This window comes from Echinops telfairi, unplaced genomic scaffold, assembly GCF_000313985.2.
Source record: "Echinops telfairi isolate 266 unplaced genomic scaffold, ASM31398v2 ScPeMD7_3533;HRSCAF=4204_1, whole genome shotgun sequence".
In the NCBI taxonomy this organism is placed as follows: Eukaryota; Metazoa; Chordata; class Mammalia; order Afrosoricida; family Tenrecidae; genus Echinops; species Echinops telfairi.
In genome coordinates this window covers 26,691,817-26,717,226 of record NW_022107432.1, presented here as the reverse complement: position 1 = coordinate 26,717,226, position 25,410 = coordinate 26,691,817, and the positions used below count along the sequence as shown (strand labels likewise).

General features: G+C 50.0%; 1 protein-coding gene across 4 annotated transcripts in view; it reads left to right on the top strand.

The window, feature by feature from the left end:
- The window catches only part of DAAM2 (dishevelled associated activator of morphogenesis 2), a 140,701-nt gene that overhangs the window by 90,774 nt on the left and 24,517 nt on the right, over positions 1 to 25,410 (top strand). For all 4 annotated transcript variants that reach the window (XM_045294801.1, XM_004710748.2, XM_045294800.1 and 1 more), the window contains exons 3-14: positions 1,243 to 1,332; positions 3,748 to 3,822; positions 4,333 to 4,427; positions 7,721 to 8,054; positions 9,011 to 9,121; positions 10,639 to 10,742; positions 11,988 to 12,054; positions 13,121 to 13,238; positions 15,240 to 15,378; positions 19,378 to 19,436; positions 19,568 to 19,752; positions 20,333 to 20,632. In XM_045294801.1, coding sequence (XP_045150736.1) covers positions 1,243 to 1,332; positions 3,748 to 3,822; positions 4,333 to 4,427; positions 7,721 to 8,054; positions 9,011 to 9,121; positions 10,639 to 10,742; positions 11,988 to 12,054; positions 13,121 to 13,238; positions 15,240 to 15,378; positions 19,378 to 19,436; positions 19,568 to 19,752; positions 20,333 to 20,632 — 1,677 coding nt within the window. The remainder of the gene's footprint in view (positions 1 to 1,242; positions 1,333 to 3,747; positions 3,823 to 4,332; positions 4,428 to 7,720; positions 8,055 to 9,010; positions 9,122 to 10,638; positions 10,743 to 11,987; positions 12,055 to 13,120; positions 13,239 to 15,239; positions 15,379 to 19,377; positions 19,437 to 19,567; positions 19,753 to 20,332; positions 20,633 to 25,410) is intronic.

The following is a 25,410-nucleotide window of genomic DNA, read 5'->3' as shown; positions in this document are numbered from 1 at the left end:
AAAAAAAGAGTATAGATATTGAGATTTAAAACCCTTCTAGCTAGGGGCTTATAATTCCTTAGATATTGCTTTCACTGTTTATGAGTTTTGCACACATAAATGTTAGCGATATTATGCGCTGTTGTCCTTGTGTGAGTTTTGCTTTCAATAAGAAAAGGGCCCATTATGACTGAGCTGAGAACCCATTCTGTCCTTTATGGCCCATAGCTGTTTTTCTGAGGGGCCAGAGCATTTCTCATGAACGATGGGAAAAAGAAACTTAGAGAAGAGAGCTTTGTAAGCGCCATCTGGCACAGCCAAGTCTATCAAGTTGCCCCCGATGCGTTAGAGAGTTGCCCGCAACTTGATGAAACTTAATAGTTCTGCTTCTTGGGAAACGTGAGACAGGCTGGCAGAGGGCCGGGCACTGGGGTCTGTGTGGGTAGCCTTGTCATGGGTGTGCAGAAAGCCACTGCCTTTCTGTGGAACCAATCAGTGCCCCCTCTGAGATGGCATGCCTTTCCTATTCTGCTGAACTCTTTGTCCTTGTTGGCTCTCTAGGGTCCATCCTGGGACCCACATAGAAGCAGAGGGAGCCAGAGGACTGCTGGGAAGGACTAGAAAGATGAGAACCAAGAATCTGAGTATGACTGTAGACTGAACTGCTTCCTTCGACGACTTCACTTAAGGTTGACAAGAGGAGAAAGACAACACATGATGGGCAGGAGAATTAACCCCCCCACACACAAACACACCCCCAAACTCACTGTCATAGAGTTGGTTCTCATTCCTAGCAACCCTACAGGACAAGGTAGAACTGCCCCTGTGGATTTCTAGGACTATAACTCTTTATGGGAGTAGAAAGTCATGTCTTTCTCCCTCAGAGTGGCTGGTGGTTTCAAACTGACTGACCTTGTGGTTAGCAGCCCAACTCCTAACCACTACATCACCAGGGCTAGCCAAGCTCTACTGGAGACCACAAGGACCTGGAGTCAGAGGAGGGTGGGTATGGAGAGGCAAGGGGGCCAGAGACACGCAGTAAAGGAAGTGTGGGCCGTAGCATGCGACGGAGGCAAAGGCACTGAAATGGTGCTTCTGGCAGAAAAGGAGTTGTGTGGTCAGCTCTCTCGTGTTCCGTGGGAAGGAGGTGCTAAGGCTGACCGATGGTTGGATTTGGGGGCAATGTGAGTTGCCATGGGGCTGAACATCGGACTCACCATCGTCTCTGGGATTCAGACACCGTTTTGTCTATTGTCTTGGCAGGATGAATTGGATCTCACCGATAAAAACCGGGAGGCCGTGTTTGCGCTGCCCCCAGAGAAGAAATGGCAGATCTACTGCAGCAAGAAGAAGGTACCAGCTCCGACCCCTTACTGCCATCGCAGGGTCCGCCGCCCGGGCATCTGTGGCCTCCACCTCCACACTCCCTTGTCCATTCAGTAGATGCCATTGTGCGCCAGCCATGGGAGGAGCAGCGGTGGATAAAACGGAGAAAGAAAGAGGGAGAGAGAGAAGGCAGGGAGAACAGAGAGAGAGAGATGAGAAATTAATTCCAGGCTTAATTACTCAAGCCTCATGATTCCTCACTTTCCCAGTTGATTTAAGATGAAATATCCTTAATTTGATCTCCTTGAGAGCTCAAGTAAATGATTTATTAAAATGCAAAGTTGTTTCTCACCACCTTTCAAACCAAATTGTGTGTGATTCCCCCACTGCCTTTCAAGGCCTTCAACCTTCCCAACGTTCTCTTCCTGTAACACTGCTACACACACACACACACACACACACACACACACACACCCCTGCACTCAGATGTCATCTATTAATCACTCGGCAGGTTCAGACCACCTCCACCTCCATATACACACACACACCTATGTTAGATGCCCCTCTTTCTGGGCTGCTTCCATGATCAACTTTTCAGTTCTACCACAGGGCATTGGTCGCCCTGTCTCTGGCCCTAGACTGTTCTATCTCAGCACAGTGATGGGTATTTAACAGGTGCTTGTTAAGTGCATTTGGAATGGGAGAGGGGTGCGCCAGCCTAGGCAGGAGGGCATGTGTGTGCTCATGCAGGTGGTTTGAGAGATGGGATTCCCCTCCACACCCCCACAACAAAGGCAGAATTCTTTCCTTTGGAGCCCAGAGCTTTTGAACACATGTGTCCACAAGGAAGCTACAGAGATCAAAACCAGACTGCTTCCCCACTGCTCTCTAATGTGGAGTCTGTGAAACAAGAGTGGACCCCAGTGGACCTGGCTGAGGAAGACAAGGCAAAGGCCAGGGCAGCTAGCTGGCAGAGAGGTGGCTGTTTCAGGAGGTCCATGCTCATGCAGATTTGAAAATAGAAGACAGACAGAAAGAAGATGGGGGGGTGGGGGCGCAGGGGGACAGTTCAAGGACTAGGGCCCAGGGACAAGAATGAGCCGGGCCTCTGTAATGTCCAGAGCAGATTTACTTGACTGGAGAGAGGGCTAACATTTCAGCCGACATTAAATTAATGTCTACTTAACCTCCAATCATTCTTGCCCATGTTCCAGGGAGAGGTTGAGGTTGAGCCTCCTGGAACCTGAGAACTAAGCCAATATCCTTCTGGTCTGGGCTCTTCACTTATCCCGCACTCAGGAAAGTCTGTTAGTTAAATCAGAAGCCAGAGAGGACTCTTGAGTTTCCAAACTCTGGGCCTTGGATGGCTCTCTTCCTCTCTTTTTGTTAAGTTACTCTTTCTTTGACCACCTACTATGTGTGTGTTAGTCTGGGTTGACTAGAGAAACAAATTCATAGACACTCATATGTGTATAAGAAAGAGCTTTATATATAAGAGCAATTGAATATTGAACATCCCAGCCTAGTCCAGATCAAGTCCTTAAGTCCAATATGAGCCCATATGTCTGACACCAATCTATAAAGTCCTCTTCAGAGTCATGAAACACATGCAATGATGCCGCATGCAGGAAGATCAAGGCCAGTGGGTGGAAAGTCTTGTGGATCCAGTGGTGGTGTAAGCTTCTCAGCGCTGGTGTGGGTCTCCATGTGGCTCCTCCCGTTCCAGGGCTCTATGTGCGTTGTCAACAGGAATGTCTCAAAGGGAGTGAGTGTGTCCTGCCTCCAGCGAGCTATTTATCTCCTTAGAGCCTCCAAATGAGATCCTCAAGCTGCGACCTGATTGACAGGCTAAACTCTACCCTTCACTCCTAAGTCTCAAGTTGACAACAGCTGATGTAACTACCACAATGTGTTAGGTATTACTCCAAATGCTGAATTTAAGTGCTCCTCAAACTACCTGAGAGACTGAGGTTTCATATTCCCAACCCGTCATAGGCCACCGCTTTTTAAAAACACCATTGGAGTGATATTACCAGGAAATAAAATAGAAGGAAAGGGGGAAAAAAGATGCATAAAGTTTAAGCACACTTTTTTATAAGGTTCCACAGACATGCCGCTACATTTTATTAAGTATCACCAGAATAGATATAGCCTAGGGTAAAAAGGAAAGTGGTCAGCATTGGGCTTGTTTTTTAACTGCACCCATGGTTCACTGAAAGCGGGTCTACCTGGACAGCCTTTGCCCATGGCATTGCCTGGACAGGAGAATAAACCTTTGTGATCTCAGGGAAGCAACGGCGATGTAGTCACTTCCTGAAGGTCACCCCAGCAGGGCGGGCCTGAGGCAGGAAGGCCCCTGCTGACATCAGGTGGAATGCAGATGCTCCGCTGGTCCTGGGCTGCCTTGCCTGTTGGTCAGGGCCACCCCTCTTCTCGTTCCAGGAGCAGGAAGACCCCAACAAGCTGGCAACCAGCTGGCCTGACTATTACATTGACCGGATCAACTCCATGGCTGCGGTGAGGCGTCCCTCTCTCGCAGCCTGCCATCATCCTGCCTACCCGGCCCCCACACTGAAAGGCTGAGAAGTTGGGGGAAAGCCCTCCAGATGTGTCCTCCGACTTTCCTCTGCACCAGACGGCCTACAGACGGCGCCTCGGCAGCATTCTGATGGTCCCCAGAGTCTCATCATCACCCCTCCCAACTGTGGGAAGCCCGATCTCAAACATGTGAACGCTCACGAGCCCGCTTAGATGGATGCCCCAGATACTTGAGAAATGGCCAATGCCCGCAATTCTCCCTATTTTAAAGATGAGAAAACTGAGGTCCAAGACCAGAACCGGGGTCTTCTCAGAGCCTCAGGGTCCCTTCTCACTGTATCACCTCATTGTAATAAACCGTCCCCTGAAGGACCCTCCCTTTCTAAAGGGAGGGTGGTCCCTGGGTCACAGCAGGGCTGGGAACACAGGGCATTGGGAAAGAGGACGTCCAGGGTGACTTTCGCTGCCTTCTGCCCTCTGCACCCACAGATGCAGAGTCTGTATGCATTCGAGGAGGAGGAGACGGAGGTGAGGAACCAAGTCGTGGAAGACCTGAAGACAGCTCTCCGGACGCAGCCCATGAGGTGTCACTTCTGATTCCTCTTCCCTCACTCGCTGTCCTTCCAGGCCTCCTCACCCAATCCACTCCTCCTCCACTCCCTGGGACACCACACAGTTGTCTGCCCCTATACTGTACAAGCTTCATTCCCAGCATTCCACTCAAGTTCACTTGACACCACCTCCCTTGTCAGCTCTCGTGGTCCTCTCTGACTGAGGCTGAGAAGCTACTGAAGCAGCTCACGTTAGGGCAGAGGGGAGACTGACCAAGGCGAGTGCAATCAAGTGTAGGTCTGAAGACATACCTGAAGGTACATTGGGTGCAGGTGCTTGCTCGTCTAGTGCAGTGGTTCTCAACCTTCCTAATGCCATCACCCTTTCATACAGTTCCTCATGTGGTGGTGATCCCCCAAACCATAACATTATTTTTGTTGCTACTTCATCACTGTCATTTTGCTACTGTTATGAATTGGGCAACCCCTGTGAAAGGGTCATTCGAACCCCAAGTCGCAGCCCACAGGTTGAGGACTGCTGGTCTAGTGGCTGGCACCAGAGTGTTCACAGAGGGAGTGAGGGGCAGCATCAGGTGGGTGTGGGTTGAAAGGTACTGCCACCACCAGGGGGCGATGGTGCCTACAGATCTGCAGCTTCCATCTAGAGTGGAAACAATCAGTCTTGGGGGGAGACCAGGACAGGGGAATAAGCGTCCCGAAGACACTATAAAATAGAACCCCAGAATCTCTCCCCTTCTCAGACCACATAGTGTGGGGGTGCCAAAGAAGGGTCAGGAGAAACAAAGGCCCTTGAGTTAGGGTCTACCTAGTGGTGTGCTCCAACTGGTTCACACCCACTCACCAGAGCTAGCTGTTAACTTTTCGGGGATTTTTTTGCAAACCAGTTGTTAAGTGTCACTATGGTTGAAAAAGAAAATTTTTACTTAGTTATTTATTTAAAATTCTATTGGGGGCTTGTACGGCTGTTATCACGATCCATCCATTGTGTCAAGCACATTTGTACATATATTGCCATCATCATTCTCAAAGCATTTTCTCTCTACTTGAGCCTGAAAAAGAAATTTGATAAACTCAGAATGAAATCATCTGTATCAAAAACAAAGATCATAAATACTCAGGCCATCTCCTCGGTCCGTAGTTGCTTTTATGCCTCCTGCCATTGGCGGTACGCCCGGGAGTCGATCTGCATCCATTGCATCTGCAGACTGGGGGTTCTCTGCAGACGGGGGGTTCTAGAGGCTGGCCTGCTGGTCTTCCTCCCCTCTGAACGTCATGCTCAGTGACATCACATGGGCAGCTGGGCCTGGGCTCTATCATGAGTGTTTACACCACGAAGTGCTGAGATTGTTTTTTAATCCTCTTTCTTTCCTAAATCAGGAGCCTTGGTGGCACAATGGGTTAAGGGCTGGGCTGGTAACCTCTAGGTTAGCAGTTCGAAACCACCAACTGCTCCATGGGAGAAAGATGAGGTTCTCTACTCCCGTGAAGAGTTACAATCTCGGAAACCCACAGGACAGGGGGCGGTTCTACCTGCCCTATAGGGTTGCTGTGAGGCGGCACGGACTCAATGGCAGTGAATTTGAAGTTGAGTTCTTTCCTAAAAGAACCAGTTTTAAAAATATGTACTAGCTATCCACTGGTTTGTCGTGTGTGTGTGTGTGTGTGTGTGTGTGTGTGTGCACACACATGTGCACGCATGAGTGAATTCTAGGCCGAGCCTGGAAAAGGGCTTCACGGAGAATGAGAACTTCCTGTACCTCTGTGCTTTACTCTCTAGGGGGGTTACAGATCTGGCAATGGGGGTAGGGTACAGAGACAGTCAGGAAGAGACTAGGGGTGAGGTCACATCTCTAACTTCCTGCCTCTCACAGCCCCTTGTGTGTAAAGATGAGCCTGGCCATGCTCACAGTGAGTAACCGAGTGAGTGTACATGTGTGTACACGAATGCCCTGGCCACACAGGGTGAATCACTTGGACATATTGGCCCACTCTGCTGACCAGCCCATTCATCTGGGCACACTCACCCACACTCACTCACCTCCCCCTCTAGGCATGTTTTCCCCCGGTTCATAAAATTCTGATCACAAGATTGACACACAGCTATTGTGAAAATGTGGAATAAAAATAATAATAATAAAGCATGTAACAGAAGGAAATGAAAAACACAACAAAAAGATCCAGATTTGTGGATTTCTCGTTTTATTTTAATAAGCCTGTTTGTACAGCATGGAAATACACACAGATAACCTTTTTCATGAATTTTTATACATAGTGGATTCCCACACTGCTGTTATGACTATTTCTCTGGGTCATTAATTATTTTACTAAATTAAAGGCTCTACACCTTTGCATGTGAGTGAGAGAAAGAGAGAGAGAGAAACAGACAGAGATGGATGTCTTCAGTACCCGGGTGCAAACGATGGACCACTTATCAGAGTAATGGTTTTACATAATAAAATAAAATGGATGGGCTTTTAAAAATAAACCCATTACATTATTTAAAATATTGCAGAATTTGTGAGCTAGCAATAAATGTGCCTCGTTATGCTGTAAGCAGCCAGAGCTAGCGGCAGATAAGTAACCACCACCATTTTGATGTACTGAGGACTTAAAGGATATTTGGAGGTCCCTGCAACAGCCCAAGTCTGGTATGAAAATAATTGTGGTTTCCTTGGGTGCTAAGAGCAACAGGTTCACCTAATACCACTATCCCTGGCTGCCTGCACTGATCATGGAAGAAAAGCACTCAGTCGTTTCAGGGAGATTAACAAACAGGAACAGTGTGATTTTCTTTTCCCCTCCAAGTTCATGGCCCCCAGAGTTCTAGCCCTTCAGGGTGGCAGAGACTGCAGAATCAGCACCCACACACGAAGCGTTTGCTACTGACCGTCAAGATTGCTCTCTTGACCAAGTTTCTCAGACTTGGTCCCGTGACTGGGCCCCTCCAATGGGCTCTCCGTTTGAAGACCTTCTCATTATCTGCCTGTCGTTCATTCTTAGCCTGCGTGGAGATGAGTCGTCAGGATTCCCGGAGGTGAATTTAGGTCTAACAGCCGTCATAATGGCTACAGGCATCTTCTTGACATAGATACTGCATGAAAACCATATGTATGCTCATCTCCCATGAGGGGGGAGAGGATAGATTTCAGTGCTTGAGATGAAATGTCCGAATGAATCTAGCAGCTACCAGGAGTAGGATGGAGTATGAGGTGGTATGTAGATAATGGGGATCCCTCTTGGCAGAAAGGAGGTGGTATCGCATGCAGATGTAAGGCATTGTATGTATCTTTTTTGCGAATGGACAGGTTTGTGACCCGCTTCATTGAGCTGGAGGGCTTGAGCTGTCTGCTGAATTTCCTCCGGAGCATGGACCATGCCACCTGTGAGAGCCGCATCCACACCTCACTCATTGGCTGCATCAAGGCCCTGATGAATAACTCCCAGGGCCGGGCGCACGTGTTGGCGCAGCCGGAGGCCATCAGCACCATCGCCCAGAGCCTGCGCACGGAGAACAGCAAGACCAAGGTGGCTGTTCTGGAGATCCTGGGTGCCGTGTGCCTCGTGCCTGGTGGCCACAAGAAGGTGCTACGGGCCATGCTGCACTACCAGGTGTACGCAGCCGAGCGGACGCGCTTCCAGGTGAGGGGCCTGGTGGGGAGCAGGGAACCTGACTGGGGTGAGGCAAATGGGGGGGTGGGGTTCCCATCCGGGGGATGAGGACTGAGGATTCTTTGTGACAGAGACTTGAGGGGATGGAGAGATAACGTGGGCTGCAAGGGGGGGCTGTTGGCTCAAAATGACAGGGAGAATACTGGGACCCAGAGGGTTCCCATGAGAAGACATGAGGGGCCTTCTGAGTTGCAACCTTCAATGAAAGTTTGGCTGGAAAAAGGGTCCTGGGGCTCCCCCTGAGACTGTAATATTGATCCGCTTTCTCCTGGGGCTTCTACATGGATCTAGCTTATGATAGGACCTCCCTTAAGAATTGTTGCCTAGAAAGCAATTGCTGGGGTCAAGGGGAGACCCTGTGGCCACATCAGTGCCCACTATGGGACTTAGGACCAGTCCCGGGAGTGTAGGCCAACGGCATGCCATCCTATTTTCTTGTCCCTGCTGTGGAAAAGCACCAGTGAGCCAGACAGGAAATATGAGCCCCAAGTGGCTTAGCCCTGCACCCTGAAAATACTCCGTAAAAATGAACTGTCATCACCAAATCTTTGGCTTATTCGCCAGCATGGACTATGTGTTCATTCTGCCATCAAACATGGATGAGCACCTGGTCAGTGCAGAAAGGGGACCCTGGCTCTTCGCAGAAGAAGCAAAGGGGGCGAAAGATGGTGTACAAGGATCAAAGGTGTGGGTGGAGTGGAGAGGGGCTAAGTCGGTACGAAGACCAGAGGGGAGGGAGACCAAGAGCTCTTCTTGACAAAGGTGCGTTTTAGAGGCAGTCCCAGAGGAGCGAGGGAGACGTGGAGGGAAAGAGAGAAGTGGGTAGGCCATTGCCGGGAGTTGGAATGCCAGGAGCAAGGACTCAGACGCTTGGCTTGTCATATTCAGGGCTGGCTTTTCCTTATCTGCCCGGCCTTTCCCTGCAGACACTACTGAACGAACTAGACCGAAGTTTGGGGCGATACCGGGATGAAGTGAACCTGAAAACAGCCATCATGTCCTTCATCAACGCTGTCCTCAACGCTGGAGCTGGGGAGGTGAGGCCCCTGGCTCTTGGCTCTTGCAGTCCCCTGGCACCTGGGGTCTGGGGCAGGTAGAGTGGGTGAGTGCTTCCTGGTGGAAGTAGCGGAGGGAAGGGGCAAGGCAGCGCGTTGGTGTGGCTGTCACTGCCATCATCTTCAGATTATCCTTGTAACCACAGGACACCTTCACTTGGGACATGATGTCAGCCAGACCTGGGCTGCGTATATCCCACAGCCTAACTAATCTGCAAGGAACCCTCTTGGGATAGTGGTTATAAGTTGGGCTGCGATCTACAAGGTCTGCAGTTCAAAACCACTAGCCTCTCCATCAGAGAAAGATGGGGCTTAGTACTTCCATAAACAGTTACAGTCCCAGAAACTCACAGGGCAGTTCTATTCTGTTCCGGTAGGGGTCACTATGAGTCAGCATTGATTCAGTCATGGTGAGTTCTGTCTTGTTTGTTGGTTTGTTTGTTTGAGCTAACCTGTGGCTCTAGAAAGTTGTGGCAAGGAGTAATTCTGGCTTTGCTTTGACACAAACTTCTTTGGGGGGTTTACCTCGACCTGCAAGCCCTCATGGGGAGTTTCCTGCAGAGGTAGCTTCATGCATCATATTTGCCACAGACAGCGAACGTAGACGATCACTGAGCTTGGGTGTGGCTGATGGCCCAGGTGGTGGGGTTATTTACAGCAGGAGAGCAAGCATTGGCCCTTCTGTCTCGTGCTCTATTGGCCTGATTCTGGATTGGCTCCTAGCCTGGCTCTTCTAGTAGAGGAGTGTGGCTTCTGTTCTTCCTTCTTTTGGGTCCCAATGGGGTCCTCAGATGATAAAACATCGTGGCATTAGAAGAAGATCTTGAAGGGCAGAGGAATGCCCCAATTCTAAGGTCATCAGACTCCCCAGTTCAGGCCAACCACTGAAGGACAAAAGGAACAAATCACAGCTCTCTCCGAATCCCTCTGGTCTGCCAGCACATCTGTGTGCATCCAGTCCCATCCAGGATTGGGTTAAATAAGGAAGAATCTGTCCTTAAGATGATACCATCACCCTTACCAGAGCCAGTTATTTACAGCTGACCTCAGCTCTCTGTCATTGATAGCTATAACTCCCCTGGTCATGGCTACGATTATCACCCCTCTAGGTAAGTTACGCCGTTGTTCCCATTTCACAGATGGGAAAACCCAAACCTCCTCAAGATCACAAAGCTCTTGAAGAGCAGAGCAGGGATGTCAAGCAAGATAGGTCTGATTCCAGAGCTGTATTCTAGTACATACTGCTGAAAGCAAAGGGAAAGCTGAGAAGGGAGTTGAAGGAAATGAGCCAGGAGACCCTGAAGAAGCTGGGCAGTGGGCTTGCTCTAGGGGAACATCACGGTCAAAGGAGGTCTCCTCCAGCCTTTTCTCGGAGCGCTGGGACCTGCAAGAGCAATGAGTAAGTTTGCTGCAGGAGATGTGAGCCCGTGGCCGGGGTGAGGCACCTGAGAATGGGGTTCTCTGAATTAGCTGGTGAGTCTTCTCTTGGTGACCCCCAGGATAATCTGGAGTTCCGCCTACATCTGCGGTATGAGTTCCTGATGCTGGGGATACAGCCTGTGATCGACAAACTCCGGCAGCACGAGAATGCCATCCTGGACAAGTAAGGGGCAAGACACCCATCCCGACTGCAAGCCTGTGGGCAGGTGTGGGATGGCCAAGACTTTTGTTAAGGCCGGTCTTCCCACAGAAGCCAGCAGAGCTTCTGAATCTGCTTTCTCTTTGTGTGGGGAGGTGGACAGCTCTCCCACCACCTTGTCCTACCTCCTAGCTATGCCTCTCACTGCCCTCTTGACTGGCCTTCTTGCCTCCTGTCTGATCTTACAGACCAATAGGCCCAGTAGTACACAACCACAGAAGGACTGCCCCATCGGGGGCCTTTGAAACCACGTGGTGTGTTCATTGGTTTTCTGAGCGGTTGGTGAGGGCCACAGGGGGGCTTGTTGGCTGAAGGGCACAATTCACTTCCTCTGTGTGATCAGTGAGCCCCCTCTGGTTCTACCCCATTAGTTCAAGCAATTTTATTACATGGAGTCTTAGGGGCCGAAGATGGATCTATTGAGGGTTGAGTTGGGGGGGGGGTGGAGGAGGCTAGAAATGAGGGCCCATTAAATTTATGGACTGACATGGGGCCAGCATGACCACACTGGAGAAGATAGATATAGCTTAGTGGTTCTCTACTAGGGATGCTTTTACCCCACCCCACACCCCACACCCTTCCCCCCCACCCCGGGACCTTTGACCAAAGACCTATATTGGTTCTCCCAACTGGAGCTGAGGGGGAGGCGCTGCTGTTGACATCTAATAGCTAGAGTCTAGGGTTGCCGATGACTATCCTGCAATGAGCAAGACAGCCCCATCATGACCAACAAATTGAGAGAAGTTCTCACTCCGAAATGTTCATCGTTTCAAAACGGAGAAACTGATCTAAGGTGAAGGGATCCCGGGTCGGCCTCTCTGACCAAGGGGCACTGGGTTCTGTGGAAGCAGCATGTTGGTCTCCAGGCAGGTGGTTTCTTTCTGGCTCTGCCTTGGAGCATGAGGGTTGAGGAAGGGCGGTGTACATGATTCAGCCATTTTGGCTTCTCTTCCTCTTTGGTCCGACAGCTCCTTTTCCCTCATTCCCGGGGCCAGGGCCCTGCTCTGAGAAAAGGTGAATGCTCATAGATCAGTCAATTTCTGCCTCTGTGGGATGCCTTTGGCACAAGATCAGATTGGAGAAGAAGAAGGGGGTCCTTCATCCGAATGAAGCATTCAGAGATAGTCAGTGTCAGGGGGCAGGGAGGGGCGGGCGGCGGGTATTGTTGGCTCTAACGTCTCCTCGCTCTTTCCCTCCTCTCCTGTCTAGGCACTTGGACTTCTTTGAGATGGTCCGGAATGAGGATGACCTGGAGCTAGCCAGGAGGTTTGACATGGTGAGGAGTCTGGTGGGGAAGGGAAGAGGGTGCCTGGTGAGGCACGCCAGATTCTGTACCGTGGTGGGCCCAGCGTTGGTGGGCTCCAGGGAGGGTGTCTCACCATTCTAGTTCTGGTGGGCCTTATCTCCCCTCTCCGGTCTTACCCGGGGGGCTTTACCGGATGCACTTGTGTGCCCTCAGCATCTTCCTCCCATGAGAGGAGACTGCCGTCCCCAAGAGCAAGCGAACCCGAGCTTACCTGAGATTAGGGGCAAATGCCTCCCTGAGCTGGCTTCCCACCTTCCAGTGCTTCCTGGGTCACCTGCCCCCATTGCTAACCAGATCCCACTGAGCAAACCAAGCCATCGTTCCATTTTAGCCTTCAAAACCACGAAAACCAACACCCCTGCTGCCTCAAAATGATATGGCAAAGTCCCTCCCCAAATAAAAACCCCCTTTTGAGTAGCGCTTCATAGTCACCAACCACTGTCCATTGTGTTCTCATAAACGCCCCCCACTTATCGATGAGGTTGTGTACCTTGTTTGTTATCGCACACGTAGAGGCCAGAGGATCGGGGCTATCAGCTCACGTTTCTGGACCTCAAATGAAGCGGCCTTTCCACCTGTGTCCCTTCTGGGTTGAGCCATCTATGCACCTGCTTCCTTCCCTTCGTTGGGATCAGTAGTTCTCAGCCAAAGGCAATTCCGCGCCACTCTCCCACCCCACAAAGCCATTTGCCGCTATCTGGAGTGTTGGGGGTTGGCATGACTTGGTGGAGGGTGTTGCTATCAGTAAGCAGAGGCCACAGTAGGTGTTGCTGAATAAGATACCATGCACAGGGCAGCTTCATAACAAAGACTTATCCAGTCGCAAATGCCAAGAGCACCAAGATTAAATATGTACTCAACATATTTCCCTCCCCTGTGCTCAGTCTCTTTCTTTCTATGCCTGGGACAGAGGCAGAGGAAGGAAAGCTCTCCTGGGATGTGGGACTCCGTACATGGGAGTAGGGTCATCTCTCCCTAGTCCCTTCCTCCATTCCCTTCCCTGCTCCTTAGTAACTGCCCCCCTCTGCTCCTCCAGGTGCACATTGACACCAAGAGTGCATCCCAGATGTTTGAGTTGATCCACAAGAAGCTGAAGTACACTGAGGCTTATCCCTGCCTGCTCTCCGTCCTGCACCACTGCCTGCAAATGCCCTGTGAGTCCCCAGCCCTCGTGACTTCTCAACTGGGCCACCAAGCTCTGGCCTTCAGGGTGGCCTGAGACAAGGCTAACAGGGCCTACTGGCTGGTGGATCAGCCTGCCTATGTCCTGGATAGACACACCCTTGGCAGACCAGTCCACAGGACTGGGGGCCTTGTGGTTACCTCCCTTCTTCAGACATTTCCCCCCACTAACAAGTGAAGCCGCCCTGGTGGTCAACACCATGGGATGACTTCTGCTGTCACCCATAGGAAGGGCTGGAGCCTTGGCCTTGAGCACCTTCAACATCCCAGGCCACCAGCAGAAGTGTGACTAGGTATTTTCAAGACCAAACAGCTCCTTCAGTTGTCAGCTCAAGACAAGCGTGTGGTTTCTCCTCTTGGGAAGTTCTACAAAGAGAAATCTGTGGTTGGGAGGGTAGCACTGATGTGGAATGAACATGCCTTTTGAAATGTTTCATCTCCTCCTCCATCTAGTCCTTCTTGCTGACTCCCCACCCCACCTTCTTTATCCCTGCCTCTCCATCCAAATACCAAACGTCAGCAACTACAGGACCAGGTGGCTAAGTTCTTAAGACCCAGGTAGACACAGCAGTTGAATAAATGATAGAAAGCTGCTACTAGCCACCCCAAAATATTATTGGAAGGCAACTTTAACTGCAGCCATTGGCAGTTCAGCTGTTCCTAAGTATGGCCCATGATAATGGTCAACCCAAAAGACGCTGATGGTGCAGTTGATCATCATGGTGAGGATGACAAGAAGCACAATGGATTGGGTGCTGAGCCAGGGCCAGGCCTGACCCAAGGTCTTTTATCACATCATCTCTGAACCTAAAATGACCTAAGGGGTGTGTATGCTGATTATTTCCATTTTACAGGGGATGAGCCGGAAGCTGAGAACATTATTTTCTCTATGGCAGGGGACTTGTATTCTTTCCCACTCAGGGCTTTGGATGAAACTTGTTTTTTCTCTGTAAACCAGTGACCCGCCTTCACCCTGTTTTCCTGGGCGAGGTACAAATGGAAAATTATGTCACTTTCCAACCCTTGGATCGAGAGGAGTGGTGGAACGGAATTTAGATCCGTAATGTGGATTACATATCAGTTCTCCAAAACTCAGCCCAGATGGTCTGCATGGAAGACGTAAAATATCCTCAGGGACCCTGATTTCAGCCCCCGGGGGTTCCCCTTGCCTGGTGTTCCGTGGGCACCATGTGAATGGGTCCTTTCAGCTTGCCCCTACATGGGGTTTTGTGAATATGGTCTTCCACTGAGAAGACCTTCTAGTTCGGCATTGATGTACAAGTCCCCATGCTCCCTTACTGCCCAGCAGGGGCTATTGGGACACAGACAGAAAAGAGGAGACTTGGGGCTCTCATCTGAAAGAAGTGCTCACCCCCACCCAGACTGGGACCCCATGAAATGAGGCCCATCACATGGTGCTTTGTCTTCATAGGTCAGGTCACCTTCCCTAGGAGCATTGCCTGGGTTCCACCCATCCCTTCTCTAGCCCGTGCTGAGGTTATTTTCTTCATCCTGTTCTTCAGAACCACAGCATAGCCAATCCTGCCTCCTCCTCCCTCCCCAGAGGCTTCCTTATTTTCCTTCAGAGCAGATTTGCTTTCCTAATGATGCTTTCATCGATTCTGTTTTTGAGATAATGGATAAATCAATTTGTATTCTCAGGATACAGCTGCCTAGAGTCCACACAGGGTGGGAAAGGAGCCAAGAAGCACTTCTGGGGGTAGGACAATCTGTAGGAAGGGCTGATTCATTGATAGCAGATCTGTTGCAGATCATCAAGAGATGGCTGGATTTGTGAATCTTCATCAGCCACACTGTGCTGTCTGTTCCATCAGAGGGGGTTGGGGGGTGAGGGGGTTGCTCAGGGTGGAGACGGGCACCCCCTCAGAAATCCAGGCGCAGGCAGTAGTTTAGGTCCGGGCTTCCAGGGAGCCCTAGGACGCAGTAAAGAAATGATGTCTGTCGCCCCTCAGACAAGCGGAATGGTGGCTACTTCCAGCAGTGGCAGCTCCTGGATCGTATCATCCAGCAGATGGTCCTCCAGGATGAGAGGGGTATGGACCCGGACCTGGCTCCACTGGAGAACTTCAACGTCAAGAACATCGTCAACATGTGAGCGGTGGCCAGACTTCACCCTGATTTCCTCCCTCCGTCCCCAGCTCCTTCTCACACTGAATCTCACCAGTGAAACTCAGCTCTCTGCCTCCAATCAGAGCAGGAGTCTGAGATGGATTCTAGCGGTGACAGCTCTGGCTTTTCCTTGGCTGGTTTTGGGGGGAGGAGACCACCAGGTTTTTCTTTTAAGGTGCTTCCAAGTGGACGCAACCCTCTAACTCTTCCGTTAACAGCCGAGCTCATTCACCATCTGTTCCGCCCAAACCAGGGTCTCCTCTCTCAAACCAGGCAGTAGGTACAAATGGGTTTTATGCAGTACTGGCCCCTAGCTCTCTGTGAGTGACAGACATGCTCTTTGAGTGGCTCTCTAGTGGGGCAGCCAGTAGTCACAGGTGGCTATGGAGCATTTGACAGATGCCTAATTTGAGCGAGGAACTGATTTTTTCATTTTAATCCATATACATTTAAATAGTCACATGATCTGGGGCTAATGAATACCACATTGGATCGTACAGGTTTAAAGGATGTGTAACTAACTCTCAATAATCCACTCGAGGGACTGGTTACAGGGGGGAGTTGAATGCATTAGATCAGACTAGGATAAACCAGAGGTCTGCAACTATGGCCAATGGATTGAAGGGGCTTTCCCAACTGGTTGCACTCTGGTCCATGAGCTAAGAATGTGTGTGTGTGTGTGTGTGTGTGTGTGTGTGTGTGTGTGTGTGTGTGTGTGTGTAAAGGATTGTTAAGAACAAATGAACAAACAAGAAAATCCCTCAAAGACTGTATGTGATCTGCAAAACCTAAACTGTTTACGCTCTGATCCTTTACAGAAATTCTGCCAACCACTGACCATGAGGCTGTTGGACAAAGCATGTCAGAGCCGAAGGGTTTGGCTTGTCATCTTTTTCTGACACTGGGTTTAGGGAACAGAGAGAGACAAATTTAAAAGCACATCAATTAATAATAAGACCTTACATTAACACCCTGATTTTTTAAATTTAAGTCTTCACTTAACTTTCAGGATGCATCTGAAGCAGGTAAATTGGCTCTAAATGATTCATTATTTTGCTTGCTAAAGCCAAGTAGAAAATTATGACTGGGCTTTCCTGCACCGGTTTTCATTGGCACCATTAATTGCGGATCTAGTTAAAGACCTAACTGGCATGTTTCAACAAGGACAGTCAATAAAGTAATCAAATTGGGGTTTTCTTTTTGTTTCTTATGATTCCTTTCAGTTTTTCACGGGGAAATGTTGCTCCTGCCCAAGGGTGAAGACTCCTTAGCCTCCCTGATTTGTTCCCCCTCCTTTTTGGGGAATAGAAGTTGGAAGATCACTTTCAATTATCAACATGGTCTCAAATGTAAGAAGGACAAATCCCAGATGTGAATCAACCTGGTAGACATGTTGTAGCCTGAAATGACTATCTTCCTCCCCCAGCTGGGACTGGGGAAGCTATAGTGGATAGGGGAACATGTGTGTGATTACCTTCTTTTCTCTGTTCTTAACCACTTCCTCTCCCACTAGCTAACCCGTTTCTGGGGAGGCAGCATGGGGGCAGGAAAGAGAAAGGGGACAAGCCTGACTCGATAGGGTCACGTGTGTGTGCACACATGACTGCATTCCTGGGGCCTTCAGAGAGTCCTTTCTGGGTACCTCTCTCTACAAAACGCAGACCACTGATCACGTAAGCTGCGTGTGTGTTACTTTCTTTCTTTTGTTTACCCCCAGCATTTTTATTGGCGTTTGGGTGAAAGATGGCAAAGCCAATTCATTTTCCATTCAACAATCACCACATCTTTTGTTTCATGGCCTTGGTTGCGATGCCCTAAATGTAGCCACCCTCTGCCCACTGCCCCTTCGTTCTTTCCTGCTTTCTGACCTTGGTGTTTGGGCAAATGCTGCTGAGGAGTTCGTTCCTGAGAATCCAAGTTAGGATCACTTGGTAGACCTGTCTATTGTTTGGCTAAAAGTCGCTTTCTGGGTAGAGGGGAGGGGAGCTCAGTTCCAGACCTGAAGGGTCTAAGGGCCACAGATTTGGGAGTGCCTGTCAGCTCAGTACGTCTGGTCTGGTCTTTTTTTTTTTTTTTTTTCAATGAATTTGAATTCTGTTCTTCATTTTCCCTTTCTGTTATGATCCCCATCAGAACAGTCAGTAGTGGTAGCAGGGCACCATCTAGCTCTTCCGGTCTCAGGGTGGTAGAGGCTGTGGTACATTCGTTCTTTCGATGAATTAGTTCCTCGCGCCTTGTTTTTCCTTCACTCTCCTTCGCTCCAGACCAGGAGAGACCTAGAATTCCATCTCAGATGGCCTCTTGCATTCTCTTAAGACCCTCATCACTATTCATCCAAGTAGAATGTAGAACACTATCTTTGCCCCTAAAAGTGCTTCTAAGCCCCAACAGCTATGAGTCATTTCCTCAGGGTGTTTGGCTATGGCTAAGAAGTTTTCCGATTTTTGCTCCCAGTATGCTGTACAATGTGCCTGGATATATTTGCAGCACACAGATATGTAGAAATAGTCTCTGTCTAGTTGTGGGGTGTTTTTTGTTTCATCAGCTGCCTGCTTCCATCCCCCCACCCCCAACCAGACCAGTCAGCTCCTGAATCACTGATGACACAGTGTGCACAGACGGACAATGGTGACGGTCTCCGTTTTCTCCCAGGGAGACCGCTTAGGGCTGACAATAGCGTAAAGTCAAGTCCTCCACAAGGCTTATGACATCTGGCGTGTTGGATGCCCTCAGGCGATCTCTTATTCTAATAGCTTCTCTGCTGGCTGGCAAACGCGAGCACAGCTATCAATGCTTCACCCTCTGGATGTGCCTGACCCCAAAGTAGACCGAGTCCACCCTGGCTCCCCCCCAAGGTTGGGCCAGATGGGTGAAAATGTAATGGGTGGATCTAAAGAGGCCCCTTCACCAGAATTGGTGAGGTTGGCAATGACTCTCTCTAAAGAATTATGTTCCCCTAACAGCGCTCTCCGTGTTGTAGGCCATCAAGAGAGCCTTGGTTTGGAAAAGAAAGCTTATTTTTAACACCTGATTATAAGAGTCGGCATGAATGTTTCCAACATCTTTCCTCTTTAGCCTCTAGACACCCATCTTGTGTTTTGGGGTGTCGGGAAATTTCTTTTGCTCTAACACAGTGGTCCTCAACCTTCCTAATGCCGCAACCCTTTAATACAGTTCCTCATGTGGTGGTGACCCTGTATGTGCAGGTGGGCGGACCCACCTGGAGATGGATAGAGGAGTGGTGTCAGTTCCTAAGACCATCAGAAATAGGGTCTTAGGCAACCCCTGTGAAAGGGTCGTTCAACCCCCAAAGGGGTCACGACCCCCAGGTTAAGAACCGCTGCTCGAACGCGTAGGTCTTTGCAGGAGTCGGAAATGGGGACCGTGGAAAGGCCAGCAGTTTTCTCTTCTGCAGCGAACACCAATTGTTACAAAGGGGTAGAAGTCACTGTATCACCAAGGGGAGCCTGAGAGTTAGTCCAAGTTCTGCAGCTGAATTCATTTGATACTGGATTTGTTTCAGTATCTGGTCTCTGAGCCCCTATTGTGCCATAGAGGGGTTGGAGCAGGGTATCGAAGGATTCACTTAGGGAGCCCTGGTGGTGTCGTCGATTATGCCTTGGGCTGTTGAAGCATTCTACTCCCATTCAGATTCACGGTCTTGGAAACCCACAGGGGCAGTTCTCCAGTGCCCTGTAGGGTCACTCTCCGTTGGAATGAACGTGATGATGACGCGGTTGTATTTTTTTTAGTTTGAAGGGTTCTTTGAGTTCTCTTAAGAGACATGTATCATGAGAACCAGGCAGAGATGGAGACCTGGAGAGACACGGGGAGTTACAGAAAACCAACTGAGACCTGGTAGCCAGGATGCAGGTGTGGCTCGACAGATTGGAGATCTGCGTATCTGCTTGGAGGATGGGGACATAAAATGCCTTGTGGGAGAATCGTCCGTCACTTTGGCCCCTCCTCCTCTGTCCCCAGGCTCATCAATGAGAACGAAGTGAAGCAGTGGCGAGATCAGGCCGAGAAGTTCCGGAAAGGTGAGGGGTTCTACCGGACCCTGCTGCACGCCCTACCAGCCCAGAGCCCCGTGTTCCTCACGGAACTGAATACATGCACATCCTACTCTTACGCGTCTTCCCGTCTCCTCCCCACGCCCCCTCTGTCCCAGACCACACGGAGCTGGTGAGCCGGCTGGAGAGGAAGGAGCGGGAGTGTGAGACGAAGACGCTGGAGAAGGAGGAGATGATGCGGACCCTGAACAAGATGAAGGACAAGCTGGCCCGGGAGTCCCAGGAGCTTCGGCAGGCCCGGGGACAAGTGGCAGAGCTGGTAGCCCAACTCAGTGAAATCCCAGTACGCGGGCACCCTGTTTCCCTTCAAGCGGTGGAACTGAGGCCATGGACTTGGGCAGAGCGGGCCAAGCCATGTGTGGGAGGGGGCCAGGGACCTAGAGTGCGGGAGAAAAGAGGAGAGAGACTTCAGGCCAAGAGAAGGGGGACCCCTGAGGCTATCAGGGCTGGCTGTGCACCCCAATCATCTAGATGGTATCTCTGTGTGAATATGAAAGCGTGATGTTCCTTCTGTCCAAGGAGGCATGCCTTGCAAAGCCGAGGGGCCGGGGATGGGAGGATCTGGCTTTCAGTTCATTGTCCTCATGCAGTCGGCAGCCTACCTTGCATGTAACCTGCTGTTCCATTGTGATGATGGGCCAGTGGGGTGGTGTGTGTTTGAAGGTTTGTGTGTCTGCCTGTGGTTGTATCTGCATGGGTGAGTTAGGTGCTGGGGACAGACAGTGTGGGCACTAAAGGTAGATGGGAGGCGACAGCAGGACTTGGGATGGAGCATGAATGGGAATTAAGAGTAAGGAATAGAATCGTGGGGAGGGATATGAACAACATCCTTACTGATGGCTTTGTCCTTTGTCTCCTCACAGACAGGCCCTGTAGCCTCCCTGCCTCATCCCGGGGGCCCACTCGCCTTATCTTCCTTGACGACAACCCATGACCTGCCTCCACCCCCACCCCCTCTACCTTTTCCCTGTTGCCCTCCACCGCCGCCACCACCCCTTCCACCTGGTGGGCCTCCCACTCCCCCAGGTGCCCCGCCTTGCTTCAACATGGGCTTGCCCCTCCCTCCAGACCCCTTCCCTAGTAGCGATCCCCCACTCAGGAAGAAGCATGTTCCTCAGCCCTCCCACCCACTGAAGTCCTTCAACTGGGTCAAGCTGAATGAGGTGAGTAACCAGGATGGGGCCGTTGGGTCTGTTCTCCTACAGCCCGTAGCCATCCATCAATCCCTCCACTGCAAAAGTCTCTGTTGGCAGATCATCATTCTACTTTCCTCCTTTGGTGGAGGGCCAAGGTAGGCACAGTGGCTACAGAAGATGGGGTATACCAGACAGCTAGCTGTCTCCACTCAGGGGGAACACCAGCACTGAGAGGAGGTACTTGGCACCTGGTAACTCTCACACCAGCAAAGCCACCTACAAATGGAATGTATGTGTGCTGCAACGCTGCCTGGTCCTGCACCATCGTCACAATTGCTGTTATAGTTGAGCCCGCCGCTGCAGCCACTGTGTGAGCCCACCTTGTCCAGGGTCTTCCTCTTCTTCACTGCCCTTCTACTTTCCAAAGCACGATGCCCTTGTCCAAGGACTGCTCTCTCTCCAAAGTACGGGAGATGAGATCTCCCTGTCCTTGCTTCTCAGGAGCATTCTGCATATACTTCTTCCAAGATAGATTTGTTTGTACAGCATGAAGTTCAGTATTCTTTGCCAGCACTGCAACTCAGATGCATCTGTTCGTCGGTCTTCATTATTCATGGCCCAACTCTCAGATGCCTAGGAGGTGATTGAAAATGCCGTGGGTTGGGTCAGGCACGCCTTTGTCCTCTTGGTTTTCAACACTTGAAAAAGGCTTGTGCATCAGACTTAGCCAATGCAATGCACCATTTGGTCTCTTGACTGCTACCTCTGTGAACATCTTCTGTGGATCCAAGCAACATGAAAGCCTTGACAACTTCCATCTTTTCTCTGTTCATCATGACGTTACCTACTGGTCTGGTTGTGAGCATTTTTTTAGACATAAAGTTGTAGTCCATATTAAAGGCTGCAATCTTTGCTCTTCATCAATAAATGCATCAAGTTCTCACTTTCAGCAAGCAAGGTTGATTCAACTACATTTCACAGGATGTTCATAAGCCTTCCTCCAACCCTGATGCCACACTCTTCTTCATATGCTCCAGCTTCTCTGATGATTTGCTCAGCACGCAGGTTGATTAGCATGGTGAGAGGATAAAACCTCAACGCACATCTTCCCTGATTTTAAACAGCAGCGTTCTCCCTTGTTCCATTCACCTCTTGACCCATGCACAAGTTCTGCAGGAGCATAATCGAATGTTCTGGAATTCCCATTCTTCTCAAGGCTACCCATAGTCTTCTCAAGAGTTGAATACCTTGGCATGAACACAAGTAAACCTATTTCTGGTATTCTCTGCTTTCAGCCAAGATCCATTTCAGCCAAGATCCATCTGACATCAGCAATGATATCCCTTGTTCCATAACCTCTTCTGAATCTGGCCTGATTCCTGGTAGCTCTCTATCGATGTGCTGCTGCAACCATTGCTCAATGATCTTCAGCAAACTTTACTTGCATGTGATATCAATTTGGGCACCCTGTTGGGTCACCTTTCTTTGAAATGGGTACACATAGGGATATTTTCCAATCAGTTGGCCTGGTAGCTTTCACACTTCTTGGCACAGATGAGTGAGTGATTCCAGTGCTTTATCGGGTTGTTGAAACATTTCAACTGTTATTCTGTCAATTCCCGGAGTTTTATTTTTAGCTAATGCCTTCAGTGTAGCTTGGACTTCTTCCTTCAATATTATTGGTTCTTGATCATATGTCACCTTTTCAAATGGCTGAATGTCAACCAGTTCTTTTTGGTACAACTCTGTATATCCTATCCACCTGCTCCTGAGGCTTCCTGGAGAGTTCAATATTTTGCCCGTAGTATCTTTCAGTATTGAAACTCTAGGCTTGAAGTTTGTCTTCAATTATTTCAGGTTTAGATATGCTGAGGGGTTAGTGAAGTAAAATAGATTCCCAGAGCAGGGATTATGGGTCCCTGGAAATTCAAGATCAAGGTCAACTTGAGGGGAAAAATGGAACATATAGGAGAACTTGAGCTGTGGTCTAGATATGGCAAAACTGTAAAAACAAAAACAAAAACCCCCCAAGGTTATATGTGCAAAGGATGAAAGGGATGAAGTCATATCAAGAATAGCAAGGTCAGCAGGCTGAGGCCCCAGGAGCCCTGCAATGGAGAGTTTGGTGCATGACCATGAAATAGCTATGCCACTCACTCTAGACCCCCTCCCTGGGGGAAGGGACATAGCGCTGGTTACATATTCTAGATCAGCAGTGGAAGAACCCTCGTGGATTTTATGCAATAATATCCAGTCCTGGGCCCAAGTGTGGAAGATGATTCCTCTCCCAGACTCTCAGGAGCACAGAGTAGAGATTCCATGGGTCTCATTAGAACCCAGTCATTGGAGACCAGTCCCAGCCTTATCCAAACCCTCTGTCTCCTTTCTGTAACTTCACAAGTCCTGTGAAGAGGACCAGGAGTCCCTGGGGAGGGGGGGTGCAAACAGTTAAGAATTGATCTACGAACTGATAGGCTCACAGCTCAAGTTCAGTCACAGCCATTGAAAACCCTCTGGGGGTCCACTCATTGGCAACTGGTTTGGATGTTTTATTTTGACCCTGAGCCCGAAATAGGGGTCGCTGGCTGCAACTAGCCCAACCCACACCACACTCTAACACGAGTTCTGCAGACAGTAACTGGGAGCTAGGACTCCTGAATCCACTGTGACCTTGTTAGATAGGCCTGTTAGACTATAGGATGCCTATAGAATCCCTCACGCTACCAGCCTGTGTTAAAGCTTAAGCTAACGTGGAAACTCTGGAAGGAACAGACTGAGGGTTTTCAGGTGAAGTAGGCGGTCAGGCTTTTGTTAGCCAGGTTGTCCTAACAGCTGACAAGCTAGTCGAAGGTCAGCTCTAGGCGCAGGCCTTTGCCAGGAGCCATAATGTATAATAATAAAAAGCGAGACACCACGTTCCCTATCAGAGGTTGACCAAGATCCCCCTGAGTTGACCCCAAGTCCGTGTGTGAGCTCCTTAGGTTTTTTTAATGGCTGGGTTTTCCAAAGCAGTTCGCCAGGTCTTTTTCCCATCACACCAAGGTTGAACAGTCAACCTTTAGTTAGCAGCTGAGCGCTGATCATTGTGCCTCCCAGGAACATCCTAAACCAACGCTATCCAGTGGAGTCCCACTCATCGTGAGCCAACAGGACAGAGGAGAACTTCCCCTGTGGGTTTCTGAGGCTTTACATCTTTATAGGAGCAGAAAGTCTCACCTTTCTCCTACAGTGTGCCTGGTAGTTTCCACCTGCTGACCTTGAGGCTAGTAGCCCGACAATTAACCAACTATGCTACCAGAGTTCCTTCCAGGGACATCAGGCGCTGACAAAGAGGTGCAAAGCTGGAGCTTAAAGTCAGTTCACTTGTAGTCTCCTGGGCCTTTGATCACATCTCCAATTTGAGTTATTAAGGCTACAAAGCCACCTGTTAACAGCACCTTGACCAGGATCGTTAAGGTCTGTAACAGCCACACCACAAACCCATGCCCAGTGGAGGCTTCCCTGTAATCCGGAGAAGGAGCATAGAGACTGAGTGCACAGGAGCAGGCAAACAGCTAGCTGGGCAGGCAACCAGGAGTCCACGGTCTGTGCAGAGAGGTTCATGATACCCGATGGTTGGGTTTAAAACTCTTTGGAAGTCTAATCAGACACGCCAACACTCAGAGAAGGAAGACAAGGAAACTGAAATGTTGGCAGCACTTTCATCTGGAGATTCATACTTTGGGGGATCCTCTGTGGGGCCCGCTAATCACGATGCTGATATAAATCTCCCAGGGCTCAGGGATAGGTTGAAGCTTGGTTGCTAGACTGAAAGGGGCAGGCTGCATAGACTGGGCACTGGGGAGCTTTGGGATGGGCTGCAGACATTTCTTAACAGGCGGGCTTGGGGAGCACCGGTGGAGAGCATTGGGCAGTTCTTGAGACTCCATCGTGCAGCCCAAATCTGCCTTTCCTCTCTCTTTTTCTGATACATTGGTGTTGTGATGTGGGTGGAAGGTTACAGAGCAAATGGGTTTTCCGTCCCACAATTCGCACACACTTAATCAGTGGCCTTGATCGTCATCCCCGCCCTGGAATCGGCCCTCTTTCTCACTTCCTCATGTGTTTCTCACCTGGACTCATCCTTCCTGCCTCCAGGCCTAAGCTATTAGGGGAGCAAATGGCTTAAACACTTGCCTGCTACCTGAAATGCATAGTTTGCATGGGGGTTAGAGTCCACCCAGAGGTCCTTCAGAAGGCACCTAGTGACCTACTTGCGGAAAGTCATGCGTTGGAATGACCAAGTGACCAAGGCCATGGTACTGAATCACTCGTTGGTCAGGCTCCTGGTCTGTAAACAAAGGCCATCATCATTTCCATCGCATGGGACTGTCAGAAGCTTTCATGGACTTAATGGGTAATGACTTTCATGGGTGAAGAACGTGGCACGGTGGCTTGAAAGGCTTACTAAAGCTAGAGTCATTATTATTAGTGGTACCACCCTGGTGTGTCTTAAACACGCCCTCCTACTCATCCAACTCTGAGTATGAGCATCACCGAGCCTCAGTTTCCTTTTTTGTGAAATGGGACAAGAGGGGAGTCACTCCAGTTGCCCGCAGTCTCACTGGGTGGCAGAGCTAGGAGTGCAATCTAACTACTCTGGAATTGCTCTGTGTGGGCAGCATAGCGAGGTGTGCTTTTGAGAACCGTTTCCCTGGCGTGTGAAGGGGGCCTGTGGAAGTAAAGAAAGTCCAGGACACAGATAGGAACTGGAAATACAGTGAACCCAGGACAGATGCACCCCCCAGGACCAGTGGAGAGAGTGG